At 46.0% G+C, this 27,617-nt stretch overlaps 1 protein-coding gene across 4 annotated transcripts in view; it reads left to right on the top strand.

The window, feature by feature from the left end:
• Adcy9 (adenylate cyclase 9) overlaps nt 1-27,617 on the top strand; it is a 152,351-nt gene that overhangs the window by 6,601 nt on the left and 118,133 nt on the right. The window contains exons 1-3 of one of the 4 annotated variants that reach the window (NM_001291910.1): nt 10,138-10,860; nt 11,048-11,440; nt 11,664-12,783. In NM_001291910.1, the coding sequence (NP_001278839.1) occupies nt 11,802-12,783 (982 nt within the window). In that variant the 5' untranslated portion in view covers nt 10,138-10,860; nt 11,048-11,440; nt 11,664-11,801. Of the gene's footprint in view, nt 1-10,137; nt 10,861-11,047; nt 12,784-27,617 lie in introns of those variants that run through there. The other 3 variants (NM_009624.3, XM_011245805.2, XM_011245806.1) reach the window with 3 other exon arrangements.

Here is a 27,617-nt window from a genome sequence, read left to right as displayed (position 1 = left end):
TTAAGCTCCCTCCACATGGAAAATGGGCACCCTAAGCCAAAAAGGGGTGAAAGGTTGAAAGAAAGAAAGATGGTGGGTAACGCCCAGATTCTCTACATCTGGCTCATGGATTGGCTATGTGCTTACCACTGGGGCTTGGATGTGTCGGGTGCTCTGGGGACAAACTCCACACACGATCACGAAGAGCTGGTGCAGGAGGAGCTGTGAAACTATTCAGTTCCCACCTCTAGCCATCTGCTCAACTTCTCCCTGGTATACACTGCATTTGAGGAAGACAAAGCTCTTTTCCAAGTCATGCAGAAGGGAGACCTGTGAAGTATAACACCTCCATGTGAGTCGGTAGTGCAGGTTCCCAGAGCTTTATTCCACAGGTGTATGTTTCTTTCAGCACCACTGTAGACTGCTAGAGAAGACCCATGTTTGACCATTGCTGTGACCAAGTGGAAACCAGATTGAAAGCAAGGTCTGGAGATCTGCTGGCTCTGCCAAGGTTAGTTGTCTTATAGCTGTGGCTTGGAGGATACAGATGTTGCCTTAAATGACATGGCTGTTCCCAGAAAACTATAGAAGAAAGGTGACAGGTGACCTCCAGATATTCTACATCTGGTTCACAGACTGGTTGTGTGCTGTCTTAGGGTTTGTATTCCTGTACAAAACATCATGATCAAGAAGCAAGTTGGGGAGGAAAGGGTTTATTCAGCTTACACTTCCACATTGCTGTTCATCACTGAAGGAAGTCAGGACAGGAACTCACACAGGGCACAAACTTGGAGGCAGGAGCTGATGCAGAGGCCAAGGAGAGATGCTGCTTATTGGCTTGCTTCTCTTGGCTTGCTCAGCTTGCTTTCTTATAGAACCCAGGACCACCAGCCCAGAGATGGTCCCACCCACAATGGGCCTTTCCCCCTTGATCACTAATTGTGAAAATGCCTTACATCTAGATCTCATGGAGGCTTTCCTCAAGGGAGGCTTTTTCTCTGTGATAACCCCAGCTTGTGACAAGATGACACTCAAAACTAGCCAGTACCTCTGACCTCTTGTCAACTTAACAGAAAAACACATCATGATTAAGCCTCAACCCTTACTTTCTTATTCATCCCCAAGATCTAAAGTCCTACAGTCTTTACAAATCCTTACATATCAAAATTGCAATCCCTTTAAAATATTCAATCTCTTTTAAAATTCAAAGTCTTTCCACAATTAAAAGTCTCTTAACTGTGGCTCCACTAAAATACTTCCTTCAAGAGGGAAAAATGTCAGGGCACAGTCACAATTAAAAGCAAAATCAAACTCTAACCATCCAATATTTGTGACCCACTCATGATCTCCAAGGCTTGGGTCACTTCCCCAGCTCTGCCCTTCGTAGCACACACCTAGTCTTCTTCCTTTTTTTTTTTTTTTCTGTTGTTTTTTGTTTTTCCAGACAGGGTTTCTCTGTGTAGTCCTGGCTGTCCTGGAACTCACTTTGTAGACCAGGCTGGCCTCGAACTCAGAAATCCGCCTGCCCCTGACTCCTGAGTGCTGGGATTAAAGGCGTGTGCCACCACACCCGGCTACACCTAGTCTTCTAAGCTCCTGCTGCCTGTACTCCACTGCCGCTGCTGTTCTTGGTGGTCATCTCATGGTACTGGCATCTCCAAAACACTGCTGTCTTCTGCTGCAACCGGACTGCACTTTCACAAATAAGCCTTTCTTAGGCTCTTTGCAAGGCACTAAGCTTCACCTTCTCTGCATGACCTTCAGTCCTGGGCCTTCAATGGCCACTGATGCTGCACCTTCACCAATGGCCTCTCACAGTACCAGGCATCAGCTGCTACCCTTTCATGTTTCAAAACCAGTACCACCTGGGTGACTCTTACACATTACCAAGTCTGGTTGCCAACACAAGGTACAGCTGTGGCTGCCTCTGGAATACAGCTTCTCTGTGCTTTTCAGGAAACACCTCTCAGAAGATTTCACCTCAATGATGTTGGTCTCTTCTTAATTGCCACTAATTTCTTAGCTCCAGCTAACCAGCATCAATTGTGTCAGTGATGCAAAGGTTTTGCTTTAGTAGTTCTGGTATCTTGTTAATCACAGCTGATTCTTCAGCCCCAGCTAACCAGAACCACAGAATCTTCACAATCAAACTAGCAGTGGTCCTGATAAGAGTCTAATCTTCCCTCTGAAATTTCACAAGCCAGTTCTCCATCATTTGCACTATTAACAACACTATCTTCCAAGCTCCTACAGAACATCCCACAGAGCTGTTCTAGCCCAAAGTTCCAAAGTCCTTCCATAGTCCTCTCAGAAAACATGGTCAGGGTGTCTCAAGAATACCTCACTCCTGGTACCAGTTTGTCTTAGTCAGGGTTTGTATTCCTGTACAAAACATCATGACCAAGAAGCAAGTTGGGGAGGAAGGGGTTTATTCAGCTTACACTTCCACATTGCTGTTCATCACCAAAGGAAGTCAGGGCAGGAACTCACACAGGGAAGGAATCTGGAGACAGGAGCTGATGCAGAGGTCATGGAGTGATGTTGCTTACTGGCTTGCTTCCCCCCCTGGCTTGCTCCACTTGCTTTTTCATATAACCCAGGACTACTAGCCCAGGGATTGCACCACCCACAATGGGCCCTATCACCCTTGATCACTAATTGTGAAAATGCCTTACAGCTGGATCTCATGGAGGCATTTCCTCAAGGGAGGCTACTTTCTGTGTGATAACTCCAGCTTGTGTCAAGTTGACACCCAAACCCAGCCAGTGCATGTGTTTACCACTGGGGCATGGATGTGTCGCGTGCTCCAGGGACACATTCCACACATGATCATGAAGAGCTGGTGCAGGAGGAGCCGTGAAAATATTCAGTCCCTACCTCCGGCCATCTGCTCAACTCCTCCCTGGTATAAGCTTATGGCCATCAAGAGCCCATAAGCAATAAGTGGGCACAAGACATTTCAGCTAGTCACGGAAATGGCTTGGAAACATCTTGGAGTCTTACACAGACCTCTGCTGTTCACTGCTTACCAGAAAGGCTGGTCTCGCTTCACACAGCCTCCTCTACATAGTGAGGTCTACAAGACCCACAATAGTGATCTCGGGGGGAAAAAGTGTGTGTTGTATATGCACTGACAGGAGTGCTCATACGTAGAGCTGGAGGAGGGTGTTGGGTATTTTTCTCTGTTACTCTCCTTTTATTTTTGAGACTGGCTTGAAGGCTTACTGTTCTGCCAGGATCGGCCTGCCCCTTTCCCCAGTGTTGAGGTCAAAGGCATGTGTGGACGTTCACTGCTTTTATGCTGGGCATTCAAACTCGGGCCCTTATGCTTGGACAGCAAGTGCTCTTACCCACCGAGCCATGTCTCTGTCTGTGGCTTTTGTTGTCGTTGCTTAAATTATTTTGAGACAAGGTCTTATTATACAGCCTAGATTGACCTGGGTTCTGTTCATCTAGCCTCCCTAGTGCTGGAATTTCAGGTCTGCAGCACCAAGTCTGTCAGAGCTGGGTTTCTATCATGGCTTGTGTAAAATTCCTGTCAGGAAGCACCAGAACAAATCAAATGCATTGGGATAGCAGAGATCTCCAGAGAGAACTGTAATGGCTGTGTGAAGCTTGTGGCCAGCAACTTAGATGGTCTCAGATATTGTAGATACTAGTATGTACTTTCTCTTGGAGTTATTCTGTTCAAAATGTTTATTGGAATTTTTCTGGCTTGTGATCATATATTTGAGTAATGGTAATGACTATTTTATACTACCATGTGCTCAGTGTAGATCTGAATTTTGTTTTAAATTATATGTAAGTACACTGTAGCTGTCTTCAGACACACCAGAAGAGATCTCATTACGGATGGTTGTGAGCCACTATGTGGTTGCTGGGATTTGAACTCAGGACCTTCGGAAGAGCAGTCAGTGTTCTTAACCGCTGAGCCATCTCTCCAGCCCGTAGATCTGAATCTTAACACCCAATCTTCAGGCTTCTACCATGGAGAATACCAAGGACATTCAGCTTCATCCCAGTGGGTGCAGCCACATCTGTAAAGGAATCTTAAGGGTAAAATAGGATTCAAGTGGTCCCAAGAATAGGTTCGCATGTGTTTGTACATATGTGTGTGTCTATGTGCACACATGCCAGAAGTTCATCATGGCTATTCTCCTGTACCTCCACCTGAATTTTTAAGGCAAGTTCCCCCAGTAAGCCTGGAGCTCATCAGCTTGGCTGGGCTGACTGGCCAGGTTCCCCAAATCTTCCTGTCTCTGCCTCTCTGCTGCGATTGCAGACACACACACACACACAGGCACACGCATATGCACATGCATACACAGACATGCACACGTGCCCCCCCCCCCAGTTCAGCTTTTCATGTGGGTGCTGAGGCGTGCACGGCTGAGGCGTGCACACTTTTGCTACTGAGCTCCTCTGACTAAAGGTTTAGATGCTGCAGGTTAATACTGTCACCTGCCCTTTCCAGCTGAGTGGCAGAGGGCTGGAAGAGCTTTTATTCATGAAAATATGATTAATCCAAGGATGACACCCTGCAGACATTGCCAAGGGGGTGGGGACATTCTAAAGCAGAGTAACCTATGTAACCATTCGAACTAGAGTGTCAGAAAGAGGAAGCAGACTGCAGGAATCATCAAAGACACAATTCAAGAGTAGCTTCCTGAATAAGCGAATGGAAAGACACCAGGAAGGACCTGATACAATGGATGAAAACAGAACCCCCCACACACCCTGGTAAAACTTTACAACCTCAGGGAGAACTTGCAGAGGGCAAAAAACGAGTTCCAGACCAAGGGTCAAGAGTGAGCCTTGCACCTGATCTCAGAGCACTGATCCTGGGAGCCACACGAGATTCTTGGCAGCTCAATAGCACAGACCATTTTACTTCTTAGCTCCAATTCTTTGCCTGTAAAATGGGCACAGGGTTGTGTAACCTGAGTTTCAGAGTCCTTCAGAGCTTTTCTGAACAGAAATGGGAGGAACTTCCAGACTTCATCTGGTCTTGTGATATCCTTGGGAACCCAGAAGCCCTTGGGCTCTTATGACACTGAAGGTCTGCTCAAATCTGCTGTGAAGTGGGGGATAACCTCCCACCTCTCTGGTTTTGTTCACTCTGGTTAGAGGGGTCACACAACAGTTCTTTATAGTTCAGGCTCTTGTGACTTGAAATAGCTTGCATTAGGCTCCCACTCCATTAAAACAAAAACTGTCTACAATCTAGTTTACTCAGAACAAGAACAATTTATACCCTTATGATCTGGAGGCCAGGATTCTGAAGTCAGAGTGGCAGTGGGGCCATGTTCCTGTGTGTGTGTGTGTGTGTGTGTGTGTGTGTGTGGTGTGTGTGTGTGTTTGTGTGTGTATGTGGTGTGTGTGTTTTATTTGTTGAAATGGAGTCTTGTTGATGCAGTCTTGGATTACTTAGAACTCAGGGAAATCCTCCAGCCTCAGTCTCCCAAGTACTGAGATTACAGGTGTGAACCGTAATGTCTGGCAATACACTCCTACTTGGGCAGTGGTTCTCAGCCTTCCTAATGCTGTGACCCCCTTAATACAGTTCTCATGCTGTGATGACCTCCCAACCATAAAATTATCTTGTTGCAACTTCATAACTAATTTTGCTACTGTTATGAATTGCAATGTAAATGATAAGCAACCAAAACGGGGTGGACCCCACAGTTTAGAAGTGCTGTTCTAGAGGCAGATCTTCTCTTGCTTTTCCTACCTCTGGTAGCACCTGGCAGTGCATTACTCACTCCCTGTTTCCATCCTCACATGGCTTTTCCCCCATGTTTCTTTTCTTATGGGGACATTAGTCATTGGATTTAAGCTGACCTTGGTCCAGGATAACTTAACCTTCATTAATTACATGTGCAAAGACCCCGTGTCTCAGCCAGGCTTGGTGGTATGTCATAGCAACATTCAGAAAGTGTAGATAGGATTGCAAGCCTGGTTAACTCCTGAAGTTCCCTGTGGACATGAATTTTTCAGGATACTGTTTAAACCATTCCACAACTCCTGCAGTTTCTTGTATTCATTTCCCAGTTTGTCTCTTGTCAGACATGGAATGGGATGACAAGAGCTTAACAGACACTCAGTGGGAGCTGGGACAGGTGACAAACCTGAGTGATGGCATCGTGTCTTACAGTGAACCTCCAGTCCTCTTTAATCTTTCCTTGATGAAGCCACCAACCAGCCCCTCCTTACTTTGAAACACAGTCACCCGAATAGGCTTGTCTTCCCTGCTGCAGGAGATCACATACACACCCATCCCAAATTTTAGTTTTGGGTTCAGAGCAAAGCCTCAAGTGTAGGTAGAGAAGAGCTGCCAACACATGAACATTATATAAGGTGTTGCTTGTCCTGCTTATTAAAAACAGCCGAATCTGGGTGTGGTGACACATGCCAGCACTTAGGAGGCAAAAGCAAGAATTTAAGAGCCAACTATCTAGCAAATTCAAGGCCAGCCTGAACTACCAGAGATCCTGTCTCAAAAAACTAGAAATAATAACAAGTAAATAAAAATAAAGGAAGTCAAGAGTAATTATTTTACATATATCTTATTTCATGTATTTATTCCCTGAAGACTTGCTGGGGTGATACCTGTAGCTAGTTTGACTACTCCTGGATTATAAGAGAATCTGCAAAAAATGTGGGTAGTTTTCAATCAATCTTCTTTACTTCGTTTTAACAACTGGCACTGTCAACTTGAAGGCAGCTACTCCAGACTCAGGAACACCACCTAGGCCAGGAAGTCAATGATGGAAAAGTGTGGTGGCTTCTGGCAAGTTTACCATCAGTGCTCGGATGCACAACTTGTATTGGCAGCCTTGGGCATGACTCAACAGAAGCAAGACGAGTGCATCTTCCAGCGGGTGGCTTTCCAAGAACCTTGCCCTCCTGACCATCCAAATAACATGAGCACTGCTAAGATCTCAGGGTCTGTCTTAATGACTGTGCCCAGAACTCGTAAACATGCTACTTTCTCTGAAGGCTGTGTATGTTGTGTTGTGTACATGCCTGTGTGTGGAGACCAGAGATTGATGTCAGGCGTCTCTCTTAGTCACACTCCCCTCTAATTTTTGAGACAAGTTCTCTTACTAACTCTGGAGCATACCAGTTTGTCAAGACTAGCTGTCCAGTGAGCTCTGGGAATCCCCCTGCCTCTGCCTCCCCAGTGCTGAGGTTACAGGTTAACCTTTCTCTCACCTTTCATGTAGGTGCTGGGGATCAGCACTCTTGTCCTCGTGTGCCCACGGCGAGCATTTTACTGACTAAGCCATCTCTCAGCCCCTGTGTGACTTCTTATGCCTTGGCATCAAAGTTCTCAATGAGCAGGGAACCTTACAGATGAGGGAAAGTGAGATCAGAGGCGGCGCAGGCTAAGCTTTCTGTAGGTGTTTGTAGAGTTTGTGCAAACACATTCTAACTCATACTGGGTCAGCATGTGCACTCTGAGTGAGGATTTGGCAGCACCATGTGCTGGGTGTTTGGATGTATCAATCGATACATCCTAGGTATGAAGGTCTTTGTACTTTGTGGAGGTAGAGAAGTCAGACTCTTCTGTAGATCCTCCTGGCTTTTGGCATTATGATATCATGATTAATATATATATATATATAATTTTTTTTTTTTTTTTTTTTTTTTTTTTTTTTTTGCAGAACTCGCTGCTACATCCAGGCAGAGTGGATTCTGTCATCATCATAACCCCATTGTCCTTCCATGGCATAGTAAAGATTAGGATGCACACGTCCTTACCGATTGCTTAGTGTACAGATGCACACGTCCTTACCGATTGCTTAGTGTACAGCGCTGGTACCAAAATTCCAGTCCTCGAGGGCCTACAGAATGATCCACACCCTAGCCTGGAGGTCAGGACATCTCTGGCAGCTTGTAGGCTTCAACAGCAGGGAATGCAGCTTCACAGCTTCCAGAAACATACAGAGGGGAGAAGGAAAGACGCAAGCATGCTTACTACCCACATTGAACAATGTTGCAGGGTAAAGTCAGGAATTTGAAAGTTGCCATAAATGGTGGGTGCACTGAAGTGGTTTGTGGGAGGCAAGGAGACATGCAGACAGGTGAGCTTTCCTGTCTTTTAAGGTGACCAGGGAGTGAGGTAGCAATGAATTAAGAGAGAAAAATGGAAATGGTGAGACTTGTTTCTCAGAGCCTCTCACCAAGGTGGGTTGAGAGGAGACAGGCAGGGCCTGTGCTGGGTCACAGTGAGCTTCAAAGTCTGTCAGAGCTTCCAGAGTCTGAGGTCTGCTTTTAAAATATGAACTTATTATTGCCTTTTGTGGGACTTTGGGCATGTTACTTTCCAGTTCCTGTCTTCATGTCTCTAAGTGAGGGGCAATAATATCTTCCTCAGGGGGTTGTGGTCAACAGTAGGTCATGAGGAAAAGTGCTTGCTGGTCTCTGGCACTGGGATACTCGGGTCAGTACCAGCTGGCCACTGTTACTTGTTAGCTATTGGTGTGTGCTCCGCTTTTCCAAACCTCAGATACAGGAGGCACATAGTTCCTGCTCAATAAACATCTCTTTCTATCTTTAGCTTTATTCTGAAAAAAAGTTAGAGTTAGAAAAATGTTGTAAAAATACTAGGGAGTTCCCCTGCGACCTACACCCAGCTTCTCCTACTGTTAATGTCTTGGGTAACTGTGGGATTTAATGGGGATGCCATTAAATACACTGCATGTTTCACCAGCTGCCTTCCCACTGTTTTTTGTTTGTTTGTTTTTGTTTTTTTTCCTGTTCTACTTTGCCCTTTAATGACAATTTGCCCCTTACTTGTGACAATACCTTAGGCTCTGTGTTTGGTGACTCTGGCACTGTGAAGAGCACTTGGCAGTTTGGTTGTGGAGTATTTTTCAGATTAAGTTCCTTCCTCAGATGTTTTCTCATAATTAGATGGACATCTTGCACTTTGAGCTGGAATATATCAACAATGACACGTTTACTTTAAAAAGTTCCTGTTTATTGTGGTGCAATACATACTGCATAAAACTTACCATTTATGCAGTTGTACTTATCATTAAAGCAATCCAAAGACACTAGTACGTTCATGAAGTATACCTACTACAGAATCCACGGCGTTGTGTTCTCACTAGTTCCAGATGTTTTCATCACCCCAAAAGGAACCCCCAGGCTTGATAGTGTAGTCAATACCTAGTACTTCATACAACCGCAGGCATCCATCACCTGTATTTTCTCTATAGATTTGCTTGTTCTGGGCATTTCACATTAATACAATCATACAATATGTGGCCTCTTGTGTTTGGTTTCTTTTACCCAGTGTGTTTCAGAGGTTGTAGCAAGTGTACTTCATTTTTATAGTCGAATAATATTCGGTTGTATAGATAGTCTATATTTTACCTTCCTATTCCTGAATTCCACAGTGACTGTGGATGCCTGGGATGGGCCCCGAGAGCTGTGGGAAGGAAGGGTCAGTTAGTCCCCTGTGGTTGCAGAAAAACACTGTACGGTGTGGCAGCCAGGGTGCGACCAGAGAATATAGAATTGTGTTTATTCAGGCCAGAGTTTACACAGACCAATGTAGAACTTATTAATGGGAAGCTGATTTCTTTGAACGTTTTCCTTGTGGAGAGGGAAAAACAGTTGTTCATGTGAAGAATGAAAGATCTTCAAAGTCGGGAAGATAACTTCCCCAGGGGGTTGGCAAAGGTGGTCCTCAGTGGTGCTCGACTTTAGAAGCTATCAGAAGTGGCTTGGCTGGTGATGATCATTTCCATCCCCCAGCAAGTTCAGAGGGGCCTAGCACCACTGGGAACACTCCTACATTGCTGGCAGAATGGGAGGGAGGTCACAATCGAGCAAAGCCAGGGACTGAAAACTTCGATGTATCCAAAAGGTAAACTGCGCTTAGATGCTTCCTGTGCGGACTTGGGGGCCAGGCTGCGGGGCAAGTAGTCAAAGGCAGCCAAGGCCTCGGAAGAAGGCGGAGGCCTGGTGCCCACAGCAGGCGGCCCAGGCTCGGAGCAGCCCAGGGCGGAGGGCGGCGCCCAGAGCGCGTCCGCCCGGCCCCGCCCCGCTGCAGCCCCGAGCCGGGCGCGCGCTCCTAGGCGGGGTGGCGCGCTGCTGGTGCGCGTGTCCCGGACCCGGCGGTGACGTGCGCGGGCCGCGCGTGCGCGCTGCGGCAGAGGAGAGGGGCGGCGCGGGCGCGCGTCTGTCAGTGACAGCGGGAGGGGGAGGAGGAGGGGGCCGGAGATGGTGGTGGCGGCGGCTGCGGCTGCTACTCTTCCGACCTGAGGCAGCGGCTGCGGGAGAGCGGGCGGCGGGCGCAGCCGCAGCGGCATCTGTAGCTCAGGCAGGGCCCCTGGGGCGTGGGCGCGGCGTGCGGACGACCGGCGTGCTGGCCAGCCGGCGTCGCGGGAGTCAGGCTCTGCGGCAGCCCGCACGGCGGTCTGTGGAGGGGCCCGCGCAGTGCCCCGAGCTCGGCTCTGGGCCGGGGTGCGTTCGGCTGCGGGCAGCAGGCCCTGCTAGACCGGCCGCTCGGACGGGCGGCCCTCGGGCTCCTCAAGCTCGCGAGCAGGGGCGCGGGGCAGGGTAGCCCGCTGGTGCTTAGCCGCAAGGGGACGGAACGCGGCAGGAGCCGCAGGTTGGCCCGCGCGCTTTGACGCACCGGGCGCTGCTGCGGCAGGATGAAGCGCTGCTCGCCTCCCGAGTTGTTTTTGCGAAAGCTGCTCCCGGTGCCCCGAGCGCTCAAGGTCTGAACTTCCCTCTGGAGCTGCAGTTGGAGTTGCACGGGGAGAGGCCACCAGCGGGCGACGGCGCCCGAGGGGAGCGCAGCGCAGCGCTGCCGGGGACCCAAGACTCAGCGCGGCCGCGGCACGAGAACCCTGGGAGCACCAGGTACGGCCCGTGCGGTTCTCGCTCGCCTTGGCGCTTTTATGCGCCGTTATGGGCAGTTTTGGTGAACATATGGTGGTGCCTTCCCAAGTGGCTCGCCAGAGCTCGCACTCGCGACAAGCACAGGTCGCGTGGCCCTCCGGGAGTGTGTGTAGTCAGGCCGCTCTAATTCTGCTGGTTTTGCCTGCAGGTGCCCCTGACCTGGTCGGGAAAGGTTCCAAGAGCTCGGCAACATGGCTTCCTCACCCCACCAGCAGCTGCTGCATCACCATAGCACCGAGGTGAGCTGCGACTCAAGCGGAGACAGCAACAGCGTGAGGGTCAAGATCAACCCTAAGCAGCTGTCCTCCAACACCCACCCGAAGCACTGCAAGTACAGCATCTCCTCCAGCTGTAGCAGCTCGGGAGACTCAGGGGGCCTTCCCCGGAGGGTTGGCGGCGGGGGTCGCCTGCGCAGACAGAAGAAGCTGCCCCAGCTTTTTGAGAGGGCCTCCAGCCGGTGGTGGGACCCCAAATTCGACTCCATGAACCTGGAGGAGGCCTGCCTGGAGCGCTGCTTTCCGCAGACCCAGCGCCGCTTCCGGTACGCACTCTTTTATGTGGGCTTCGCCTGCCTTCTCTGGAGCATCTATTTCGCTGTCCACATGAAATCCAAAGTGATTGTCATGGTGGTCCCAGCTCTGTGCTTCCTGGTGGTGTGTGTGGGCTTTTTCCTGTTTACTTTCACCAAGCTGTACGCCCGGCATTATGCGTGGACCTCGCTGGCTCTCACCCTGCTGGTGTTCGCCCTGACCCTGGCTGCGCAGTTTCAGGTTTGGACACCTCTGTCAGGACGTGTTGACAGCTCCAATCATACTCTCACGGCCACTCCGGCGGACACTTGCTTATCTCAAGTAGGAAGCTTCTCCATATGCATCGAAGTGCTCCTTTTGCTCTACACAGTCATGCAGTTACCTCTGTACCTGAGCTTGTTTTTGGGGGTGGTCTATTCTGTCCTTTTTGAGACCTTCGGCTACCACTTCCGAAACGAAGACTGCTACCCTTCTCCGGGCCCTGGGGCCCTGCACTGGGAGCTGCTGAGCAGAGCCCTGCTTCACGTGTGCATTCACGCTATCGGGATCCATCTGTTTGTCATGTCTCAGGTGAGGTCCAGGAGCACCTTTCTCAAGGTGGGACAATCCATTATGCACGGCAAAGATCTGGAAGTAGAGAAAGCCCTGAAAGAGAGGATGATTCATTCAGTGATGCCAAGAATCATAGCCGACGACTTAATGAAACAAGGGGACGAGGAGAGTGAGAATTCCGTCAAGAGGCATGCCACCTCCAGTCCCAAGAACAGGAAGAAGAAGTCCTCCATACAGAAGGCACCGATAGCATTCCGCCCCTTTAAGATGCAGCAGATTGAAGAAGTCAGTATTTTATTTGCAGACATTGTGGGTTTCACCAAGATGAGCGCCAACAAATCTGCGCATGCCTTGGTAGGCCTACTCAATGACCTGTTCGGTCGCTTTGACCGCCTGTGTGAGCAGACCAAGTGTGAGAAGATCAGCACTCTGGGGGACTGTTATTACTGTGTGGCAGGGTGTCCGGAGCCCCGGGCAGACCATGCCTACTGCTGCATTGAAATGGGCTTAGGCATGATAAAAGCCATCGAGCAGTTCTGCCAGGAGAAGAAAGAGATGGTGAACATGCGTGTTGGGGTTCACACGGGGACTGTCCTGTGTGGCATCCTGGGCATGAGGAGGTTTAAATTTGATGTGTGGTCCAACGATGTGAACTTGGCTAATCTCATGGAGCAGCTGGGAGTGGCTGGCAAAGTTCACATATCTGAGGCCACTGCAAAATACTTAGACGACAGGTATGAAATGGAAGATGGGAGAGTTATTGAGCGCCTTGGGCAGAGTGTGGTGGCTGACCAGTTGAAAGGTACGTGCTTTTCTTTGTCTTCTCCCTTCCCCATCCTGTTTGCCTTCCATGGTATTAACAATAATTGAAAAACCTCTTTGCAGCGAGCGATAGTGTCTGGAGGCAGTTGGCTGTCTCGGTACACCTGACTGTGGGGAATCAGTGTGCCTTTTGTTTTTCTAGTGAGTCAGATGTTATAGACCTAGTCACAGTGCAGACATGAACACGGAGATAGGGCTGACCTAGATGAGACCTTAAAGGAGGGAGAACTTTGAAAACTCACACCCTGCCTGTTGGCTTCGATGTCTCTGAAATTCTGGTGGAAAGCCAAGTGAGTGTGTGTGGGTATCAGAGACCTTTGAAAGTTACAACTTTTTAGCACTTAAAGAAATTGCCCTTAAACTCCGTGTAGATGTTTCCCTATCTCTTTTGACAAAACTGTTAACCCCAAACTCCTTTTCTTCTTCAGGCCTTGCTTTGCTTATGGTCAAAATAGGGCTAGGAAGCCGACTCTGTTCTGTAGGATTCTGGAGAATCAGACATGTGTGCCTGCTAGTGTGGAGTCAGCAATCTTCCCTCCCCTTAGCCCTCCTGCTCTCCCTCCCCCTCTCCTAAGTTTTCATTTCTATCTTTCAGCAGGTGTTTGGAAGTTCTTCATCCCTCACATTTGCATCTGGCTCTTTGTCCTTAGTTTTTTGTTTGTTTTTTTTTCCTTTTATTTTTATTTTTTGTTATTTGTCCATAGTTTTAAGGTCCTTAGTGTTCTTGGAATTTTTGCTGGGTTACATTTTACTTTTGTTTATTTTCTTATTTTTGTATAGAACAAAAGTCTTTGAGGTCTAGAAAATGGATGTATAAACTGGGATCCAGAAAAGTATCCCATCCCCTGCACTGTTAAACAGGGTTTTACTGTCCTGGTGGTGGTGGTGGTGGTGATTTTTGGAGACAGGATTTCTCTTGGTATCTTTGGCTATCCTGGAACATGCTCTATAGACAGTCTGGCCTCAAACTTACAAGATCCTCCTGTCTCTGCCTTCTGAGTGCCGGGATTGAAGTCGTGCACCACCACTTTATAAACCTTCAGGACTGATGGAGCATTTATTTTAGAAGTATATAGGATTAACATCAATTTTGAAAAGCTACATTAACGCAGTATTGTGTTTTGTGGTATCCAAATGTCGAATAATTACACAATTAAAAAAACCCCAGGAGAGGGAACTGAGGGAGGAGAGGTGGTGGTTTAAATCAGATGGGGAAATGAGAGAGTGGCTGAGTTGTTCTTGTGCAGGCTTATAGCACTGCAGGGAGTTCTGTGGGAGTTTGTGATCTGAGCTCCCTTGCCATTTATTCTTCTCTGGCTAGTGTGGGTTTTCTTTCTCCCGAGTTTTTATTAGTTGTTAAGCAATTTATGGACATAGCAGGAAAAATCTCACCAGAGAATTCCCTTGGTCTAGAGAGATTTGAATGTGGGCATTGAGCAGCTCACAAGCGATGCTTTGAGTCCCCTTGGAAAGATCTTGCTATGACAGATGTCTTTCTAGTTATGAATGTGGCCCCTGCTTTGGGGGCTTCATGGTATCAGTGGATGAAAGCCCTCCATGACAGGGATTGTGGCACAGTTGTAAGCTGAGGTGCTGGACCGCGCTGCACTGCAGTGTATGTAAAGATCGAATGTGTTGGGTCACAGGACAGTGGAGGCAGTTTTGTGAGGTGTACTTTGTGTGATATATAGCATTAAATAAGCATTAGGCTCTACTTATAGACCCAGGGGCTCAAAGAAATCCCCTCAAGAAAAAAACAGAAAGAAACCCTGGGGTGGGGGCAGCTTAAAGTTTAATTGCAAATAAGCTTAATAGTGTAAATTTGGTAAGTTAACTTAAGAAGAAATGTACATGAGATGTGTACAAAAGGTTTGTAAATGGATGGAGAAGGGAAGGAAGAAGAGGAAGGGAAGGGAGAAAAGATGAAAGGGAAGGAAGAAAAGGCTTGGATGAATTGTTGCTGATTTTAAGTTCAGTATTCTCTCCTTGGACCATGTTCTCAAGACTGATCTATTTATTATTTATTTATTCCATTTTCTCTGCTCATTCTGAAAAACACATGGTCAGGACTGTAGCAAGAGCATCTCTCTGCCCAGCTCCCGGCCCCTTTTGAAACTGTTTGCCTTCTTTGCTTCTTGTCTCCCCTTTGTATTCTGGAATTGTGGCAGCGTAGCAGGGCTACCTCTGCCTAAAGGATCTGAATGGAATGCTGATCTCCTATTTCTTCTCATTCATATTTCTCCCTCTGTTTTCCTTTGTCTGTCTGTCTAACTGTCTCCCCCTGATTATAACACACCTATCTATGTCCATCACTGTGAATGGACCATGGCATTCCTGACCTTGGGCAAGGTCCTGGTTGGCAGAGTTGTTGCGGAGTGTGTTTATATGTTTGGCACCTAGGCACGTGCTTGAGTGAGTCCTGAGCCTAAGCTCTACAGATGGGCAAAGGAAGTGTGCCGAGTACAGAGCAGACGGCCTGGGCCTAGACTGTCATTCATGTTTCTCAGTAGGGCTGGGCTGTTGGGCTCAGCTCATCAGGACTAGGAAGGCAATGGGTGCCCTAAAGAGTTTGCATTTGATCCAGACTCTCAAATGAGGGAAGGAGCCCCTGTTGGGACTTATGTAAAAGGCCTGGTGATCTCAAACTAAAAACTCAGTTCTAGGGCTTCTAGCCTGAGAGGAGCCTGAAGATGAATGTGCTGTTTGAACAAATCCTAGGTGAGGGGATGGGGGTGGCCTGAGGGAAGGTAGCTGTACTGTCAGTGGAGATGAGGGTCAGGTGCCAGCAGTATTAAGATAACCGGATGGGACCCCAAGCTAGGCTTAATCAGAGGCGGGGATGGGGTGTGGCTGTTTCGCAGTTTGAAGGTGAAAGAGCCTTTCATGTTTCTGGACCAGACCTGGGGGTCTTCTGGAGTGAGGAAGGGTTGGTGTGGCGTTGCTGTGGTAAGAATGGAGGGAGGTGGATCTGGCCGAAGAATATGAACAGGTCTGGAAACCTTGACTCATGCCCAGTTCTAGGTTCTGGATCTACAATAGGGTACAAATGATAAAATGTCCTGTTCTCATCAAATAGAGGCTGGACTTTGAGTGAACAGTTGGCTCTCTAGTCTCACACAGGGGATTCGCTAGTGGGGTAATGAGAGGCTCAAGGTTTTGGAAGTAATCCAGAGTAACAGCAATTATGAAACCGAGGTGAAACAGCTAAATATGAGCTACAGGAAGAATGCTCCTGCTGTAGTGTCGAGATAAACCTCAAAGCTAGAGAGATCATGGCCATTCTTAGGTGCTGTGACCAAAGATGAGGACTGTTATCCAGAGGTTTGCTGCTTCCTGTGGTAGATGCAGAGATGGGGGCAGAAAGTAAAACTTAGAACTTGCCTCCAGCTGCCCTGTCCCCATGTGGGGAAAGAATTCCTGGTTGCCATTGCACCATTAGTCATACAGATAAAGACATTTCCCCAAAATTTAGGCTGTGGAGCCCCCGGGAGAACAACTCAGCTTCCACCACTGTGTGCTTGGGTAACATCTCCCAAACACACAGAGACACAGCCTACAGGAAGCAAGTGGCTTAGAGAAGACGAAGCAGAAAATGTGGCTTCACAGCTGGCAGAGGAGACAATAGCCAGCTGTGGAGCTGCAGCCCTGGGAGTTCCGTTTGTCTGTCTGAGATGATGCCTTGCTACATAGTGTGCGTATAGCCCAGGCTGGGTTAAGCTTGCAGTCCTCCTGCTTCAGCCTCTCAAGTGCATGTGCTGCCGTCCTGGCCTTTTCTATAACAACCTTGTCAAGCCCTGTGGGACCAAATTATGTGGCTTTAAGTAATTTGCACACAGCTGTTAATTCCCAAGATAAGCTTTTGAGTGAATTAACTTTTGGCAAGGAAATTAAGAATACCGTTTGCTGAATTTCTGATGGAATGCAGAGGAAAAGAAGGTAATATTTTAGGGTAGTATTACTAAGAACGTAGAACACTAAAAAGAAGATTCATAATAATTGTGGTTTTGCTGATGGGCCAGAGTTGCCTCTCAATGCCACACTGACTTTTCTATGCTTGGGTATGGTGTGTCTGAGCCTGTTGGCAGGCGGTACTGGTTTTGGTGTTTCTGGTGGGATTTTGGTGTGCTTGTTTTCGTAGTCACTATTCATCTGCGTGGCCACACAAAGAGTGGGAGAAAGCAGCACCACATCCACGGGGCTCTGGCTCGTGTGCAGGTGGCATTCGAGAGACTTCACACAACACCAGAGGGATTTTATAAAGAGAAGGAGCTGAGCCCCACAGGGAGGGATGGGCCAGGGGAAGGGGCGGGCACACCAGAGAACGCTGTGACTCGCTGTGTCCGACAGCCACCCCGTGCCTCAGCTTGACTCAGAGTTCGTGAAGGGAGCTCTAGTGGGCTTTTCTGCTTTTGGAAATCGGGTGTTTACTGTGTGCTGAGTGGAGCGGAAGACTCAGGTCCTTGGAGTCAGTGAGACTGTCAGTCTTCTCCTTCCTACTGCAGTAACAACAGGGCAGAGGCACTGGAGGCCGACTGTGGGAACTGTGTAGATTTAAGAACAGGGTGAAGAAAGCCCTAGGCCTGGGACATTCCAGTTTATGAGACTTTCTCAGAGGTAGTAGCTCAAAGCATTTGGTCTAAGGTTCTCTTTACACTCCTCAATTATTGAGGTCACTGTTTATCCATAGATTTTCTTTTACCACATTAGAAACCAAAATAGAGAAATTTAAACAAATATTTTGAATTTCACTGTGGGCATTTTTCTTTGACTCCATGCCAATATTAACAAGCAGGAGTTTCTTAAAGCTTCGTGATGACAAGGAACCCTGGGCCTTGTTCTCAGCTTCTTTCATATGTTGTCATAGGATGTTTCACTGGGTCTTTTAATGAACTTTCTCTTCAGCTGTGACTTATAGCGATGCACATTGGTCATTTGGAGAAATCTGAATTCTTTTCCAGGTATGAAGACATCCTAAGTGCTGATATCAGGACAGACGTGTGTAAACACTGGACAGATGCTGTCTTGACACTGTCTGGTATATGCTCTCCAAAGTTCCCATCTCCACTTCAGAGTCTGAGCTTTGATCATCGACAGCAAACACTTTTGATTTCCTTGAAGCAACAGCATCATTTTGTTAGTTTTTCAGAAGCAGTCTGGCAGCACTCAGACTTGTGTAGAGTTTGTCTAGAGTTTGTCTGTAGGTCAAGTACAGATGATGTTCCAGGAAAAAGCCACCAATTCAGCTTGCAGCCCCTGGCTGCATAGTGGCTCTCCTGGCAGCCATGGGACCTTGGCATGTGGCACAGTGCTGGAGGCGTGTTTTCTGTTTTATCACAGAGACTACTAAAAAGACATATTCAAGGTTGAGATTTAATAGTCATTAATTATTACTGTTTCATCAAGGACATTCTTCAGTGAGACTATTTTCCTCTGCGTGCGTGGCGTGCTTAAGAGTGCCATGACAGTACAGTTTGGTCCTCTGCCTTGTGTAGCTCATGACATGAGTGTTTTTACCCCCTGTAGCTATTGTAACACCATGACACACCTATGCTGCGAAGGCAAATAAGGTCTTCAAGACTTTATGAAAATAGTTTTGCCCTCACAAACATCCTGCTATGTGATCTCAAAGATCACTGCTAGCAGTGTTTGTCTCTCCCATGCATGGTATTATGGGTTGGATCTGCAACACTGTATAACACCAGGACCAGTGGTTATGCCTGTCTTCTCAGCATGCAGGCTGTGGCGGCAGGATGGGAAGGTCAGGGTCAGCCTCAGGTATATAATGAGTTTGAGGACAGCCTGAATTAATTGAAGCCCTGTTCACACACAAAGAATTAGAAAAGAAAAAAAGGCAGTGCTAAGTGTATATTGCCCAAATGGGCACATGACAGGCATTTTGCATCTACTGTGGAAGGAGCTAGTGACTTTAGTTCAAAAATTTCGCTTTTCCTTAAAGCTCCTCTGTGAGAACATCGGTGTTGTTTTGCAGCTTTTAAAAGTGCTTACTCTCTTGCCGTATAATTTAGTGGTTAGGTGCTTGGTTTATGTTTTCTGTGCTGTGTCTCTTCACTGCAGAATCTGGACAGGCTGCTGGGGAGCTGTAAGTGCACAGAGGGCAGATCCTCACAGGTTGTCACTCAGGAGGGGAGAGTCAGATGAGAGGATTCAAGTGATCAGCATAGTGACTTATTTACATAGTGGCAATGGTCATTCAGTTGCAAGTCTTCCCCTTTGGGGCAAGTTATATTTTGTCCTCACAGAGGACTCTTCTTTGCTACACTCTGTCTGGTGAACACTGAAACCCAGAACACACCAGGACTGGGCCTGAAGGGCAAGTATCCAGACTGCAAGCCCTACAGCTTGCTCTGGTTACACTGTAGCAGCTGAGCTCGGCAGCTTCCTCACTGCAAACCCCCGGAGCTCACCAATATTGTTTTTGGGCAGCTTCAAGTCCCTACAGCTTTGAGGTACTTACAGTGATATGGCCCTAGATAATTGAGGAATTATGGGAAAATCCTCAGCTTTTTGAGCCTGGAGATATGACTGAAGTTTAAGCAAAAGCTGTTATTCTACTGTAAACTCTTTTATTTATCCACTAAATATTGAAGAAGTTCCTACCCTTGGCAAAGCATGGACAAAGACCTGGTGATAGACTGTGGACCTCTCCTGGAGTATATGACCTGGATGTGTGAGGAGCCACCAGTCAAGTGACCATACAACAAATGTGTACCAGACTTGCCAGTTTTATATTTATATTTTTGGTTTTGCGAGACAGGGTTTCTCTGTATAGCCCTGGCTATCCTGGAACTCACTTTGTAGACCAGGCTGGCCTCGAATTCAAAAATCCGCCTGCCTCTGCCTCCTGAGTGCTGGGATTAAAGGCGTGTGCCACCACGCCCGGCTATATTATTTATATTTGCATTTATTTATATAATGCCGAGCAAGACAGACTCCTGTTGTCTCTATTTTGTCAGTCCTTTAGAATGAAATAGGGAGAGATTCAGTAATTTATAATGTTCAAGCGACCAGAAAGAGTCACCAAGTAAGTGCTTAAATCCAAAGGAATGCATCAGAAAACAGTAGCACCCACCTCACCGAGTTATGGCAATTAAATGTTGAGTACATGTCAAGTGCTTAGGAAGGACTTGGCTCACAGGAACTCATCAGAGACTCGGTCCAGCAGCTGACGGTATTGAACGGGGTGATTGTTTTACAGCAGTGCCCAGAGCAACCTTGCCTCTCTCTATCCCTTTCTGGTTCACACAGCAGTCCCCTGCTGTGAAATCCTATCACTGTGACACGTGTGTAAAGGTTTCTGTGTCGTTGGCCTCATTCCTTCCTTCTTTATTTTGGTGGGTTCTTTTGAAAACTTTATTTTTGTGTATTCTGTATGTGTGCATACACACATGTGCAATATCACCATTGTGTACAAATGGGATGTGGAGACCAGAGGAGAACTTTTGAGAACTGGCTCTTTTCTTTCAGCATGGGACCTCAGGCTTGTGCAGCAGTGACACTGAGCCACCTTGCCAGCCATGTTCCAAATTGGTTTTCTTAAGAAGAGACTGTTCTAATGACACATGGGAGAGGGGGCTTGCCTGTGGAGGCCTGCCTGTGGAGCTGGCTTTCCATCCAGTGCTGGAGTTCAGGGTGGTTGGGAGCCACCTGAGGTAGCTGCTGGGACCCGACCTCTGCTCTCCTGAAAGAGCAGTGTGAGCTCCTAACCTGTGAAGCCATCTCTCCAGCCTCCAGGTACTTTAGCAGCTTTCTCAAGGAACAACGGTTTCTTCATGAATACACATAGACTTCTCTTGGAATTTATTTGATTTATATTAGTTGATATTGCATTCCATTACAGATCTTACTTTTTTTTTTTTCCCCCTGAGTCAGAGTTTCTCTGTGTATCCCTGGCTACAGAGTCCTGGAACTTGCTCTTAGACAAGGCTGGCCTTGAACTCAGAGATCTGCCTGTCTTGCCTCCTGAGTGCTGGCATTAAAGTCACGTCTCACCACATCCAGCTAAAGATCTTTTTCTGAAATATTTTTATTTATTTTTTATTTTATTTTATTTCTTATTTTTTTGGTTTTTCAAGACAGGATTTCTCTCTGTAGCTCTGGCTGTCCTGGAACTCACTCTGTAGACCAGGCAGGCCTTGAATTCAGAAATCCACCTGCCTCTGCCTCGCACGGGCTGGGATTAAAGCCGTGTGCCACCACTGTCTGGCTAGTATTTTTATTTTTAATTATGTGTGTGCCTGTGTGTCTTTGTGGGCATGTGTGTGTGAGTTCAGTTGACAGTGGGATCCAGAAGTGTGTCAATTCCCTGGTATTGGAATTATAGGCAGTTGTGAGTCACCAACATAGAGACTAGGAACCAAACTTCAGGTTTTATTGGAGGCAGCGAGCACTCTTAACTGCTGAGCCACCCCTCTACAGAACACTCCATTTTGATACCCAATTTGTATCATCTTAAGCATCTGGGGGCCCCACAGCTTGGCTGCCATGTCCTTTTTTATGCAACCCCAGTGGCTTATGGTAGATTTTCTTCTCAGTAGCATTTTTAAGTAACCAAGAAATTATAGGTATTGAAATCTCATTAATTCAGTTTTTCTGATATGTTTATACAGAAAGACAGCTAAAGTTTACCCTCTCCTGTTTTGAATGGAAAATTAATAGCATATTCATGTTTACATGAAGAAATAAACTGCAGAAGAAAGCCATGTACATCTCCAAGTTACTGGGAAGCTCTCATTTACATTCTTGCAATTGGCAATTATGAAGCAACATGGCATTTATTTTTACAGTATCTTCCCACTAAGGTCTGCTGAAGGACATGTGTCTGCAAATATAGATAAATGGTGGCAAAGATCAGCAAAAGAAAAACCCTATATCAAGATGAAGATGACCTGTTTGTAGCTGAGAAATATACTCAGTATAGCTATGGAATGTTCCGGAAGACAGTTGCAGTAGTTCCCTTCCTGGGAGCCTTGCTGTGAACAGTGCCTCCTGGGAGAGGGTGCTGGCCTCTCTCATTTCCCTTAGGTGTTCCTGTGTCTGACTGACTTATTTGTGAGTGATTTCTCTCCGCCCTGCTGCACTGTTTTGAGATAAGAGCTTTTTACAATTTAAGCACTGCTGACATATTCTAGCTGCTCAGTGGTCACACAGCAGTGGTCACACAACCCTCTGTCTTCAGAGTTCCATATCTGTGGACTCAATCAACCTCAGATAGAAATTACTCTGAAAAGCAAATTGCATCTCCATTGAATATGTACAGCCTTTTCTTCTTGTCTGTATTCCCTGCACAGTCTAGAATAAATGCCTATTTACATATCACTTATAGTTGGTATTGTAAGTAATCCAAGGCCCACCAGGAATACATACATGTATTATGTGCAAATGCTGCCTTTTTATATAAAGGACCGGAGAATTTATGAATGACACTAATATCCATGGAGTTTCTGGAAACACTCCACAAATACCAAGGGACCTCCACTTGATTTTGAAAGTTTAAGAACCACCTTTTAAATGTCTTTGAGAAGATGTAAAGTGAAAATAATTGTTTAAAAAAACAAGCTTAATTTTTTTTCTCTCTCTGTGTGAGCATGCTAGTGTTTGTGTCTGAGTATCTGAGTGTGTGTGGGGGGAGGGAGGGAGGGAGAGAGAGAATGTGTGTTCTGAGTGTGTGTGTGTGTGTGTGTGTGTGTGTGTGTGTGTGTGTGTATTGCAGGGCAGCCTTAGGTACTAGTCCTTGCTCCTATCTAGTGGAGAAAATACTACTACAGCTTTGTACACTCTACATTGTGGACACTGTAGAGTGCTTAGCAAGACTTAGAGGACCTGCATTCAGGCCTCACTACAAAAGAACCAAAACCAAACCAAAGCAAACAGTAGCCCACCTGCAGCCTCTGCTCAGTGAACTCCCTAGCCATTCCTAGCAAAGCCCTGTGGCCTTCTCTGCCCTTCCAGTTTGTTTTGTGTAGGTGTTTGGGATATAGTCTGGCATGGAACAGTATCCATTACTGAGCTAAGTCTTTAACACAGAGGGGGCTTTGGCAGGAACTAGAATGGGCAATGGAGGAGAGCCAGTCAGGACACTGGGCCTGAGGATGTGAACTTGAGCTGACAGCCTCTGGCCTGCTGTGTTCCTGTGGCTGGAAGGCAAGGAGAGCAGCTTGGGCTGTGGTAGGAAAGCACAGGACTAGGGGTATGGAAAAGGTGAACTGACTTCATTTATTCAGGCGAGCTGCAAGCTTTACATAGACGTCTCAAGAAGTATATTTATCTTGAGTAATTTTGTACTTGTGGTAACTCTTTGTCATTTATGTACATAAACCCATCATTATACACTCACTTATCCCCCCCCCCCCTTGGGGGAACAAAGCTTCAGGTTATTTGTTTTACATAATTTCCAGGATTTTAATGTAATGTTGTTAAATTCTGTTCAGTTGCTTTTTCCTTCCAAAGCAGGAAAAAATGCTATACAGAAATCAGCTTTTCAGTCATTTGTTTTCATATTTGATTTATTTGAGAAATAGTAGCTTACTTTTTTTTAAAATGTGATCTAGAGAGGAAGAAAACCTATAGTCATCTGATATATTTTTTTGTATACAGATTTTAAAATAACATTGTATCACAAAAGCTCTGATTTAAGTAAATGTTGTTTATGAGTGATCCAGTTAACTTTACATTATTAAGTGTGACTACTTGAAAGTGCAGGTGGCACTGTATTTTGTGACTCTTTGTGACTGAGTTCTTATCTCCAGAAGTGTCTAAGGTCATCTGTGTTCCTTTTTGTCATGTCAGGGCACTGCTTGATAGTTGGGGTGGGGGCTGTGTCTGACAGGGGAGCGCTGTTACAGAATTATCACAGTTGTGAGATGGCTTCGCTCTTGCAGAGCAGCTTTCCATCTTAAGATGCTCTCTCCGCCCCCAAGGTCAGCACATTTGGCAGAGTTCTCCCCACTCCTGCTTAGCCTTGCTGACTTTCAGATTTCTCTTGTTTATAAAATATAAACTCTGAAGTGGCTGAGCTTTAAGGTCCCCACTGTCCTCTAGGAATAGCTGAGATTCTCTCAGGATTGGAAAATAGTACTTTCCTTAATTCGGAGAAGTGGTTTCCCCTTTGTCCATTGATTTAAACTAAGAACCCTCATTTAGACAAATTTAGCATAGGGAAATTCAGATTTACAGAACCACTAAATTATGGGGTATGTTTAAGATTCTTAACTTCATAGAGGGTTCTTTGCTTCCTTTAAACATAAGTAAGGTTGAATTCTAGAAGTATAAATTTACACATGGGTTTTCGGGATCACATTTGTTATACAAAACAAGAATATCCCATGAGGACCCCACTTCACTTTGAAAGTTTGAGAACTGTTTTTGAAATAGCTTGGGGGAACTGAGAAATGAATACAATTGTTTAAAGGATGTGTTTCTTTTTGGTCTGTCTCTCTCTGTGCGTGCGTGCGTGCGTGCGTGTGTGTGTGTGTGTGTGTGTGTGTGTGTGTGTGTGTGTGTGTGTATGTGTGGTGGGGGAGGGGTAAGTAGGGTGGTGTATGGTGAGTGCTTATGAAGATCAAGGGGCAGTCTTGGGTGTTGGTCTTTGTTTCAGACAGAATCTCTTTGATGGTGCTGCCTGGGGGCTTCTGGAGATTCCCCACCTTGCCACCCACCTTGCCTTAGGAGCACAGGGGTTCCCCATGTTGTCCTGGTCATATCCACCTTCCCATGGGTGTTCCTTAGCCTGGACATGAACCTGAACATTAATTATGTCAGAAAGAGAACAGAAGATTAGTTGTCAATAAAATGAATTTCATGGTGTTGCCACGTTTTTCTTTAGTAGAACTGAGCAAATATTAGACTAATAAGTTTGTTACCAAGTGTGCCACTCATAAGGTACTTGTTTCTCCTGCCTTTATCCCCCAGTTTGGTTGTCACGTATAGTAACTCAGAGACTTGGTGGTCTTCCTAGGAGTCCCCAGGTATATTGGAGCTCCGAATATTATAAAGATTTTTTATTTTCTCTGTACATTTTGCTTCACTTCAATCACTGATATAAAACATTTGATCCCCAGTCCCCTCCCCTCCCCCTCACACAGTGGGGAGAATGTTCTAGGAGTGAACCGAGAGCCTTGAGCTTGCCTTTGGGCACCACCCTCTGCTTTGTTTATAGTGGTTTGAACCTTGCCTTTCTCCAGTGCATTCCTTATCCTTTCTAAGGAATAGCAAGGGCGCTCCTGGCAGGGAATGTAACACTCTGTGGTTTGCAAAGCTAGTGAAATAAAGTAGCAAGAGGGAAGTGCTCTATTTGGTTTTGAAATACAGTGTTGTCATTGAATAGTACCTTTGTCCCATGACCTGTGGTCAAACTTGAACTCCACAGAGGTCCAGGTAGTGAGCCTGCCAGCCAGAGTCACGCAGACATCCAAAGTGACTGACGGTGTTCCTGTCTGTTTGCAAGGGTTAGAAACTTAGGATTGCCATGCAAACAAGATATTTCAGGGGTGTTTCCTTGTCTTTTACACACATTTCCCAGAGAATTTCTCAGCTGGAATAACTTAGCACAATGTTCTTTCTGGCTCAGGAGAGAAATTTTTATCATGAGTGCTTTAAGAGCTGCGGGTTCTAAGATGTCAGCTTGGTTCCTCTGCTGTGTGAGCTCAAGTAGAACCGTTTGCCTTCCCAGCTCTGCGCATGCTGCGACTTTATTTATAGCAGTTGAGTTTCAGATGCTTCTCCTGGAGAAGCCCTGCCCTGAAGTAAGGTTTCTGTCTCTTCCACAGCTTTGGCTGAGGTTCAGCAAGTGTCCCTTGGCTGATACATTTGAACTTTTCTTTGATTTACTTTTTCATATCAAAGTTTTTTTTAGAAACAATTTTCATGCCATGCAACTTGCTTATATAAAGCATTCAGTAAATGTTTCTCAATATGTACTTATTTATTTGTGTGTATGTATATGGGTACATGTGTACCAAAGCATGCGTACAAAGGTCAGAGGGTAACGTGTGTGAGTCTTCTCTTCTCTCCTTCTACCATGTGGATCCTGGGAATTGAACTTAGATTGCCAGCCTTGGCTACACGGAGTTTACCCATTGAACCATCTGACTTTTTAAGAGCTGTGTGAGCATCTCCACAATCAATTTTTGGAATGCTTATTAATTAGCTGTCACTTCCTGTTCTCCCCAAACTTCCCTCCCAGCTGTTGGTGATGATGCAGAACCTGCAGACTTTTCATTCAAACAGAATCATGGGCCCTTTGATGAATGGCATCTTTTGCTAGATATCATGTGCCCCTGCCCCACGTGCTGGAGATCAAAACTAAGAGCCTACATGTGCTAGGCAAACACTCTGCTGCTCTCTGCTCTCTGGTGTTCCTGAGCTCTGGACCTTGCAGCAGGAACTCATCAGTGTAAGGGCAGACATCATTTTCTTTGTCCATCTGTCAGTCGATGGAACAGGTTTTTTTTTTTAAACACCCAAGCTGATTAGAATAAGGTGAGTGATAGGAACCTTTATTGATTAATAATGTACCATGTATGAGAATTAGCCCTTTTATTTTTGCCATTGTTTGAGTTTTTTCTGAAAGAGGAGGTTAAGTGAGAATTAGGACTAGATTATAATTTGATGTACATATTTTATAACCAGTTAAGTTATTTTTTTAAATAGTCATTCTCTCTTCTAGGCTTATTCCAGGTTGATTAAACATTAAGTTCTTGGGGGCTTTTCCCTTTCTTCCAGCCAGTTCCTTACTGGAGGGTTATAGGGGAAGGATGCGGTCGAGTATGAAACCGCTCTCATCTGATACTTTGTAGATGTAAGTACCAATTATAGTAAGTCTCTCTGGATGCCTGAGTTCTCTGAAGAGCTGAAGATTTCATCCAGTAGTCAATCAGAAAAAAAAAAGAAATCCTTTTTCTTTATTCATTTTGGAGACAGGGTCTCACTTTGTAGCTCAGGTTGGCCTTGAATTCTTAGCAAGCTTCCTGCCTCAACCTCGCAGTGTTGGGATTTCTGGCACAAGCCACCTTCCATGCCTGCCCAGCAGCCATTTCCCTGTTTTAACCAATGTAAACATCTGGTTCTGTATTTTTGCAGTGTATGAAACAGTTTCATAAAAGTGAAATATGCCAAATAAAATGTGATTTTTCCTGATGACTCGGTCATTTTTACTCCTTGTTATTCCGCCTTCACTAATATAGAAATTTCCTTTTAAAATAGTTTTTTTTCTTTAAGCAAATGAAGATTGCTCTGTTTTTCCATCCCTTACATTTTGAAAATTAATCTTTTTGATCTGTCTCTTGCTGTCAACTCTTACATAACTGTTAGTATGTTTCCCTGTAGCAAGTTTGCTCTGGCTTTTACTTTGTTCCATAAAAACAAAACAGAAAATATTGAAGCACGTTAATCCTGCTGGGACAGTTTGATCAGGACTTGGGATGTGAGCTAGGCTTGCTGGTTCTGGCCTGTAATCCTAGCACTCTGGAGATAGAGGAAGGAAGATCAGGAGATCAGGATCACCCTTGGCTACACAGGGAATTCAGGGTCAGCCTGCGCTTCTTGAGACCCTGTCCCAAGACACAATAAGAAACAACAACCTAGAAAGCAAACAAAAGGAATATGAATGCCATCTTTGAGCCCTTTTTTTTTTTGGTATAAATTCTGAATAAATGAAGTTGCAAGGTACTTGAGTTTAGAATAAGTATATTACTAAAGAATTATTTTTTTAGCATTTACTTACTTATTCTGGTGTGTGTGTGTGTGTTGTGTGTGTTGTGTGTGTGTGTGTGTTGTGTTTGTTTGGAGACAGGCTAT

Source organism: Mus musculus, chromosome 16 (assembly GCF_000001635.26).
Source record: "Mus musculus strain C57BL/6J chromosome 16, GRCm38.p6 C57BL/6J".
Taxonomy (NCBI): Eukaryota; Metazoa; Chordata; class Mammalia; order Rodentia; family Muridae; genus Mus; species Mus musculus.
The sequence above is the reverse complement of the archived record's forward strand: the minus strand, read 5'-3'. Positions and strand labels throughout refer to the sequence as shown.